Source organism: Cebus imitator, unplaced genomic scaffold (assembly GCF_001604975.1).
Source record: "Cebus imitator isolate Cc_AM_T3 unplaced genomic scaffold, Cebus_imitator-1.0 Scaffold243, whole genome shotgun sequence".
Lineage (NCBI taxonomy): Eukaryota > Metazoa > Chordata > Mammalia > Primates > Cebidae > Cebus > Cebus imitator.
In genome coordinates this window covers 805,224-814,320 of record NW_016107558.1, presented here as the reverse complement: position 1 = coordinate 814,320, position 9,097 = coordinate 805,224, and the positions used below count along the sequence as shown (strand labels likewise).

Sequence of the window (9,097 nt, the reverse complement as noted above, 5' to 3'; positions counted from 1 at the left end):
AGCATTCAGCTAATCTGCAGAAAATAGATCATTATGTATATTTCAGAGTCCTTTAGTTTTCAACTGACTGTGCTAACCCCTCACCAATACAACTGACAAATGCTTGCTGGAGTCTCTTTCATTTAGTCAAAGTCCTTCTACCTAGGCCAAGTCAGACTGACTTCTGTTCCTGCCTAAAATGTACAAATGTTTTCAGAACTCATCAGCACATCTACGAAGGGCTCTTTCCTGCCTGGAATTTTAATTTGAGTTATTTTTTGATTGCTTCAACATATTTTCCTCTATATCTTTTAGAAATATGTATCATTTTAATAAAAATTTGTTAAAGTTTTAGAATATGTACAATTGATATGTTCTTTAAAAAATGGCGTTAAAGCTGTTTTAGAAATACAATTTTATTTCCCATTTAGGACTACAACAGAATTAAAACAATAAGAAAGATCTTTAGTATTACCTCTTTAAGGACATCTTAGTTTTCTGATAAAGTCATAATAGTGTGGCAAATAATTCATAGTATAGGGAGCTGGCCTTATATTTTGAATGTGTGCATTTAATCCATCATTTGAGAATTACATTTAGGACTAGATTTTTTGGGCTGCCAGATTATCTATATATATTTTACACAAAAAAAGGGGTTGTTCTGTAACCAACAACTGCATAGATCTCAGCTAAGCCTTATTTCATTTCTCACTTTAGTGTGCCTCTTAATTGTACTTTTAAGTCAGGAAGTGTGTTATAAGAGTTAAGTCTTGGCAGTGATAGTAAAAGTAGGTTAAATATAGAAATGTTTTCCTTTTCTCTGCCGTTATGGAGAAGAGAATGGTAAATGATATTAGCAGGGTTGGTTCCTTCCCTGCTTCCTTGAGGCTGTAAGGAAAGGATCAGTTCCATGCCTCTCTCCTTAGCTTGTTGATAGCCATCTTCTTCCTATGTTTTTTTTTCACATCATCTTACTTCTACGGCTGTCTCTGTCCAAATTTCTCCTTTTGAAAAGGACATCAGTCATACTGGATTAGGGGCTCACCCATTCCAGTGTGAGCTCATCTTGACAAATTATTTCTGCAATGACTAGATTTTCAAATAAGATTATCTTCTTTGATACAGGGTGTTAGTTAGGACTTCAACATAGAAAAGTTGGTGGGGGAACACAATTCAACCTATAATCCTTAGGTGAGCCGAGCATCTACTTTTAGCTTACCCTTATGGTCCTTTGCCTCTCCTAGGCATCAACTACCGGCAGGTGATTAAAAAGCCTTTCTGGCCTATCACGGTGGCTCACATCTGTAATCACAGCACTTTGGGAGGCCAAGGTGGGCAGATCACGAGGTCAAGAGTTGGAGACCAGCCTGATCAACATGATGAATCCCCGTCTCTACTAAAAATACAAAAAGTAGTCCAGTGTGGTGGCTCATGCCTGTAATCCCAGCTACTCAGCAGGCTGAGGCAGGAGAATTGCTTGAACCTGGGAGGCGGAGGTTTCAGTGCGCTGAGATTGCACCTCTGCACTCCAGCCTGGAAGACAGAGCGAGACTCTGTCTAAAAAAAAATTTTTCCGAAAAATAATTCCTTTCAATTCCATCACTTGAGCTATTTTTTTCCAGAAACTATTGTTTTCTGGAAAAAAAAATAGTTTAAGTGACGGAATCGAAAGGAAAGAGATCTAAGAATCATGATTCTTAGAAAACAGAAGTGCTAGAATAGAATGTAAAATTCAATTAGTGGCTCTGATTTTGGATGTGTATAAATTCACTATTTGCATTACGGTGACATTTAAAAAAAAGCAGGTTGTGAAACCATCTTATTAAATTATACAAATAATGCAAAATTCCTCAAATGAAGTAAAACTTTAGTGAACACTAAAAAGTTGATTAACTTGTAGTGAGAGATTATTCATGTAAATAAGTGAGTCACATCTATTACCACTGCCTCTCTGACTACAGTTTGGGACTCATAGAAAAGAATGAACACAGTGAACTGATTTCTAACCTTACATGGAAAAGAATGAAAACAGTCAATTGATTTCTAATCTTACCTCATTTATTTATACCATGCTATTGACACTGCTATCTAACATGGAAACCTAATTATTTCATTCTCCCCAGTTTTTCACTGGAGAGATAAATTCCTTTATAAGCTGCAGGTTGTGAGCATCATGATCATTAAGCTCCTATAATACTGAACTACTAGTTGATCCCCGAATAAGCCAGGCTCTCTCAAGAGACTGTTTTTTTTGTTTTCCTTTACTTGACATTCTCCAGTACAACTCTACTGAAATGCTAGTTTCATAGAAAGGTTTTCCTACTGCCCTATACAATCTTAGGTGACTCTCTTATGCTCTCATTATTGAACAATTTTAACTAATATACTGTTTCCTATTTTGTCTCTACACTAAACTTTTGAGAGCACAAGCTATGACTGTTTATCTTTGTATCTCTACGGCCAAGCTCAATGCTTGGCATATTCAATACACTGTTCTTGAATAAAGGCCCAGTTTTTATACAAGCACAGCTTACTTTATGCCATAATTAAAAAAATAATATTCTAAACATAAAATTTAAAAACATTTTAAAACTGTAATGCAGATCTCACTGCTAACTGCTATTTGAATAAAGTAGTATGAATTATTTGGTTAATTTGGATTTTTGGGTGCTTTTATAACACACTTGCAACTGTGATTTTGTAGGTATTGCAACTTAAGGCAGAAAAGAGAATGTTATAAACTAAGAAATATGATAATAAATACAAGAAAATGCATTTTTTTTTTCTGTTTGAAAAACTGCCACAATTTTTTTTTGTGTGTGTGGTAAAACATGTATAACATAAAAGTTACCATTTTAACCATTCCTCAGTGTACAATTCACTGGCATTAAGTACATTCACAATGTTGGGCAACCACTATCCATTTCCTAGGAAAATACATTTTTTAAGCTCTCATTTTTATTAGTAAAACTAGATATATAACTAATGGTTTTCAAGCACTATTGAGTATGATAACCATATATAAACCAAAGAGCATAGTCTAACAAGTGCCAACAATTAACTGAAAAATTAACACAAAATATTTAAAATTTCTTGAAAGAGTCATAAAACCTATATGCCAATAATGGGAGGAACCCCTCAAAACTAAATACCACAGAAATAGCACACCAGGATGTCCATGAAAGTCCTCCTACCTTGGGAAAAGCAGCTTGTGACGCTGGTAAGCAGTAAGGTAAGTTAGCTTTGGCGCGCTCTCCCTAAATACTAAAACGGAGGTTCTTACCCCGGGCTTGGAGGAGCCTGTAAAAAGTGGCTGTATGCCGTACGGAGAATATATGCAATTGGGAGTGCGATAGGGAGCATGCATTGCTTTTATGGGATTCTCAATTTTTTTTTTGAAACGGTCGCTCTGTCGTCAGGCCTGGAGTGCAGTGGTGAGATTTCCGCTTACTGCAACCTCCGCCTCCCGAGTTCAAGCGATTCTCCTGTCTCAGCCTCCCAGTGTAGCTGGGATTACAGGCACGCGCCACCACGCCCGGCTATTTTTTTTTTTTTTTTGTATTTTAGTAGAGACAGGGTTTCACCATGTTGGCTAGGACGGTCTCGAACTCCTGACCTTGATCCGCCCGCCTCGGCCTCGTAAAGTGCTGGGATTACAGGCGTGAGCCACCGCACCCGGCCAGGATTCTCAATTTTTAAAAACTACCACACTAGTAAGAAGAGGCAGTGAATGCTCAGGCGAAGGCCAGGACAGCCAAAGGCTGGACAGCCGCCGGCATCCGCGCTTCGGGCGCAGCTCTGCAGGGTGCGGCGTGGGCGCCGAGGCTCTCCGAGTTTGGAATTCCGCACCCCGCAAGAGGGGAGGGGGCGGGGCGGGGGGGGAAGAAGCCGGGGCCTCCGCCCCTTCGGGACTATAGGGCGCCCTTGTTTACCTCCCAGTATTTGTCACCCGAGACAAAGAGGGAAGGAAGGAGGGGCCTCCTGCGGGAAACTCCCTCGGCGGGAAGCGCCTTACTTTCAGAACCTTCTGTAGGACCCCACGGGACGCAGGAACGGCTCCCTCCCGGCCCCCCGCGCCCTTTTCGAGGTTCCCCGCCTTGACTTCCCCTAGTTCTGCGCCAGCCTCAGCGACAGCGGGAGGAGCTGGGCAATCCATTCGCAGGGCAAACTCCAAGCTCTCCCATTTATTTCTGTCAGGGCGGCGCAGGCGAGACCCTCGAGGGCCACAGAACAGAGCGACTACAGCTCCCAGGAGCCAACGCAGCAGGGCTGAGCCGAGGCGGGGAACAGACAGGACCCAAATGGTGGTCGGAGGAAGGCCAAGGCGGGCCTCTTCTGTCACCTTAGCGCCAGCAAACAGCAGCCGCAGTCGGCAAGCCAGACCAACCCCCCAGTCTCGATTTAGTATTTTTAAAACTGGCGGGATTCCCGAGCCAACCACTCCCACCGTTTACAGCTCCAGCCAGTCAGCGTGAGGCCCGCCATTTTTCAAACCCTCTTCCCGCCGCCAATCAGGATCGAGCAGTACATTCCTCTCCTGACCGGTTCTAACGGGTCTGGGAGTTAACGACCTGGACGACCCACCGAACCTGCTAGGCTGGGGCGTGGGGGGCGGGCCTGGTAAGACACTGACCAATCGTAAGCTGCTGTGGCCGGGGGGCGGGGACTATCTGGGTTTGAATAATAGTCCGAACCAATCAGAGAAGTGGGGGTGTGGCCTGTGGCCTAGCTCGTCAAGTTGCCGTGGCGCGGAGAACTCTGCAAAACAAGAGGTTGAGGATTGCGTTAGAGATAAACCAGTTTACGCCGGAGCCTCGCGAGGGAAGCGTCTTAGTCGCGTCCGGCCCCTTTGCGGGACTCTGAGGAAAAGCTCGTACCAGGCAAGAATCTCTTCCAGTCCCTTCGGGTTCGTGGGCCTGCCTTTCCCCATTCTTTCAGAGCCTCTACTCGGTCTCGGCGCTGTGGCTCTCGGGGTTGGACCTGGCGAGCGGCATCTGGGTGCGGGTCGGCGAGGGCTGGGGCTGTGGAGGGCCGGCGGGCGGTCGGGGAAGGCGGAAACTTCCCCCAGCTGGGCCGGTTCCGGGAGTTTTGAATGTCAGTCGCGAGGTGATTTAACGGTTGAGGGAGACTCGTGACGTGGAGGCCGGGGGACATTTCTCTCAGGAAAGGCGTTTTGAGGACGCTTGCGGAGTCACCGGACTCGGTGAAGGGCGGGCGGCGGCATCTCGGGCCCCGTGAGCCACTTGCTGGGCGAGCGTGAAGAGTCGGCCGCGGTCGCTCGGGCGGGGAGGAGGAAGAGGAGGGTGTTCGCGGGGGCGCGGGCGGCTGCTCTCGGGAGGAGGGGGGCGCGGGCAGGGCGGGAGCGGATTTGGGCGGGAAGCGGAGCCCCGCCAGCGTCTGCCCTGGCAGCTGCGGGCTCCGCGCCGACCCTCTGGCTTTTCCCCCACCCCGCCAGGTGGACGCCGTTCTGTTCGCCATGGGTAAAGGAGACCCCAACAAGCCGAGGGGCAAAATGTCCTCGTACGCCTTCTTCGTGCAGACCTGCCGGGAAGAGCACAAGAAGAAACACCCGGACTCTTCCGTCAATTTCGCAGAGTTCTCCAAGAAGTGTTCGGAGAGATGGAAGGTGAGGCCGGAGAGGGACGGAGCGCAGGTGCAGGTGTGGCTTTCGGCTAGGAGGGCCTTAGGCAGGTAGTAGGCAACTCGTGAGCTGCTCACCCAATGACTCACCCGAATATCTTAAGAGTTTCAGGCAGACGATTTTAGGCTTTCATTTGTAAGACAAGGAAAGCAAAAATTGCCGTCTTTGGATGTTTATAATTAACAATTTTGCTGTATTTTTGGTGCTTATTTTATGTCCACAGACCATGTCTGCAAAGGAGAAGTCGAAGTTTGAAGATATGGCAAAAAGTGACAAAGCTCGCTATGATAGGGAGATGAAAAATTACGTCCCTCCCAAAGGTGATAAGAAAGGAAAGAAAAAGGATCCCAATGCTCCTAAAAGGCCACCGTAAGTTTAAAATAAATCAAATTGCCCCTTGGATTTTTCCTTCAGGTTATTAAACTCTGTTGCTTCCTTTCAGATCTGCCTTCTTCCTGTTTTGCTCTGAACATCGCCCAAAGATCAAAAGTGAACACCCAGGCCTATCCATTGGGGATACTGCAAAGAAATTGGGTGAAATGTGGTCTGAGCAGTCAGCCAAAGATAAACAACCATATGAACAGAAAGCAGCTAAACTAAAGGAGAAATATGAAAAGCATATTGCTGCATATTGTGCCAAGGGCAAAAGTGAAGCAGGAAAGAAAGGCCCTGGCAGGCCAACAGGCTCAAAGAAGAAGAATGAACCAGAAGATGAGGAGGAGGAGGAGGAGGAGGAAGATGAAGATGATGAGGAAGAGGATGAAGATGAAGAATAAATGGCTATCCTTTAATGATGAGTGTGGAGTGTGCGTGTGTGCTCAGGCAATTGTTTTGCTAAGAATGTGAATTCAAGTGCAGCTCAATATTAGCTTCAGTATAAAAATGTACAGATTTTTGTATAGCTGAATAAGATTCTCTGTAGAGAAAATACTTTTTAAAAAATGCAGGTTGTAGCTTTTCGATGGGCTACTACATACAGTTAGATTTTACAGCTTCTGATGTTGAATGTTCCTAAATATTTAATGGTTTTTTTAATTTCTTGTGTATGGTAGCACAGCAAACTTGTAGGAATTAGTATCAATAGTAAATTTTTGGTTTTTTAGGATGTTGCCTTTTGTTTTTTTAAGAAAAAAATTTTGTAATAAAATTATGTATATTATTTCTATTGTCTGTCTTGATATGCTAAGTTAATTTTCACTTTGAAAAAGCCATTTGAAGACCAGAGCCATGTTGGCTTTTTTGGTATTTCTGCCTAAAAGTTCTTAGACACAGTTGACCTAGTAAAATGTTTGAGGCCTAAAAGAAAACCAAACATGCTCATATTTCCAAAATGTTCTTTAAAAGTTGACATTTCTGTTTATTAGCTAACTGGTTGCCGGGTTTATCAGATATATATACTAATTTTTATTTATTTATTTATTTATTTTTTGTTATATAGTCTCTCTCTGTTACCCAGGCTGGAGTGCAGTGGCGTGATCTCAGCTCACTGCAACTTCTGCCTCCTGGTTCAAGCAATTCTGCCTCAGCCCTCGGAGTAGCTGGAACTACAGGCATGTGCCACCACTGCTGGCTAATTTTGCATTTTTAGTAGAGACAGGGTTTCACCATTTTGGCCAAGCTGGTCTTGAACTGACCTCAAATGATCCACCCACCTCAGCCTCCCAAAAGTGCTGGGATTATAGATGTGAGCCACTACACCTGACCCAGCATATTAGCAATTTATTTTGGGTGAAAAATTATCTTTAATATGAAGAAGAGGAGCTAGAATGTGAATGCTTATCTAAAACGGCAAACTGAAGAAAAGGAGCAAGGTTGAGTTTTCTGTTACTAAACTGAGCTATTTCAAGATAGAATACCAGAGTAGATTTTGAGTTAACAGTAGTCCCTCTTTACCTGTGGGGTGTAAGACCCATAGTGGATGCCAGAAAGAGCCGAGTAAGTTTTTTCCTATGCATACACAACTGTGACAAAGTATAATTTATAAATAAGGCAAGTAAGAGATTAACAGCAATAATATACTGTAATAAGTTCTGTGAATGAAAATACTGTGGGAAAGTGAAACCACAGTAAGGCAGGACTGTGTATCTTCAGTTTGGTCTTAAGCTTTAGAATTATGGGCAACTATAAGAAACTTGAGATGGTTATATTCCATGACTTATTTAAAATTTTCTAGGAATTATTTACAAGGGAAGGCAGTTATTTTAAGAATGTTTAAGGAAGCAGTTGCTGTATTTTAATTAAGATAACTTTTATTAGAAAAGATAACTATTAGTGAAGGTTGACCATCTGGGTTGGCTGTGTGCTTAGAGAAGTAAGCTATTTGTTGATGATTTTAAATTTGACAATCTTGGTTACCTACCAAATGTTAAAATAGAAGTCAGGATTCCTGTTACCCAACCATGGGAGCTTTGGTTGTCTCTTGTCATAATTAGTAAGGATAATCTGTTAAATAGTGGGATGTTAGCGCAAATGGACTTAAGTAAAATCTCCAAACATCTTTATGATTGCCCTCTTATTATATTCTGAGTGGGAGAGGCCTCCCCAAGCCATGCAAGAATTGATAAATTGGCCTACATAAAAATGAAAAAATCTACATTCAAACTTGGGGCTTTCACTGCTCATAAGATGAAAACCGATTTTCAATGTTTTCTGGTGTTGGGTGACTCAATATGCTAAAACATTTGGAGTAATCTATTTTAGGTACATACCTATGTCATTTGGGTCCCAGTTCCCTAGCTCTACCAAATGCTAGCAGCATGAACTTTACTTCACAGTGTTTTAATGGTCGAAGTGTTAAAGTAGTACCTACTGCATAAAGCATATGAAATAAGAGTTTCTAAAACTGAAATAGAGTAATAGTTGTTTCCTTAAGAACTTCTAAATATATTAGATCTGAGAGGCAGACCTATTGTGTTCCTTGTCACTTCTTTTTGGAAGTCTGTGATGTCTTTTATTTTCTTCTCTATAAAATATATTTTTAAGTTTCTAAGCTAAGAACAACTATTCTTTTAATCAAGAGTTCCTCCAGAATGAACTCAGGATTTGAGATGGGTCCTTCCTGGCTCATGTTTGTTTGTTTTTTTTTTTTTTTGAGACAGTTTCACTCTTGTTGCCCAGGCTGGAGTGCAGTGGTACGAATTCAGCTCACCACATCTTCTGCCTCCCGGATTCATGTGATTTTCCTGCCCTTAGCCTCCTGAGTAGCTGGGATTACAGGCATGCACTACCGTGCCCGGCTAATTTTGTATTTTTAGTAGAGATGAGGTTCCTCCCTGTTGGTCAGGCTGGTTTCAAACTCCCAACCTCAGGTGATCCACTCACCTCTTTGATATTCTTTTAAGTGTGGATCAAAATTCCAAATCTCAGAATTCTCAATAATCAAGACCAGGTGACTTCAAGGAGTGAACATAGTGGAAAACACTGAAATGAGGGCAAGAATTAGATCTCAAACCAGCCTCTACTTGGAGTTGTGTTTGT

The 9,097-nt window shown here is 42.9% G+C and overlaps 1 protein-coding gene across 3 annotated transcripts; it reads left to right on the top strand.

The window, feature by feature from the left end:
- The first annotated feature begins 4,716 nt into the window (after nucleotides 1-4,716).
- On the top strand, nucleotides 4,717-6,779 carry HMGB2 (high mobility group box 2). Of its 3 annotated transcripts, none has more exons than XM_017498522.2 (4): nucleotides 4,717-4,859; nucleotides 5,435-5,605; nucleotides 5,844-5,989; nucleotides 6,063-6,779. In XM_017498522.2, exons 2-4 carry the CDS (start codon nucleotides 5,456-5,458, stop codon nucleotides 6,394-6,396), a joined length of 630 nt encoding a protein of 209 aa, XP_017354011.1. In that variant the 5' UTR covers nucleotides 4,717-4,859; nucleotides 5,435-5,455; the 3' UTR covers nucleotides 6,397-6,779. The 3 variants fall into 3 exon arrangements, with proteins under 3 accessions (XP_017354011.1, XP_017354010.1, XP_017354012.1); XM_017498521.2 differs by having other exon boundaries at nucleotides 4,757-4,885; XM_017498523.2 differs by lacking the exon at nucleotides 4,717-4,859 and adding an exon at nucleotides 5,184-5,284.
- Nucleotides 6,780-9,097: the final 2,318 nt, after the last annotated feature.

Coding starts and splice junctions, on each gene's coding strand:
- HMGB2 (XM_017498522.2), top strand. CDS start 5,456: ATGGGTAAAGGAGACCCCAACAAGCCGAGGGGCAAAATGTCCTCGTAC. Junction 5,606..5,843: donor AGTGTTCGGAGAGATGGAAG/GTGAGGCCGGAG, acceptor TTATGTCCACAG/ACCATGTCTGCAAAGGAGAA. Junction 5,990..6,062: donor AATGCTCCTAAAAGGCCACC/GTAAGTTTAAAA, acceptor GCTTCCTTTCAG/ATCTGCCTTCTTCCTGTTTT.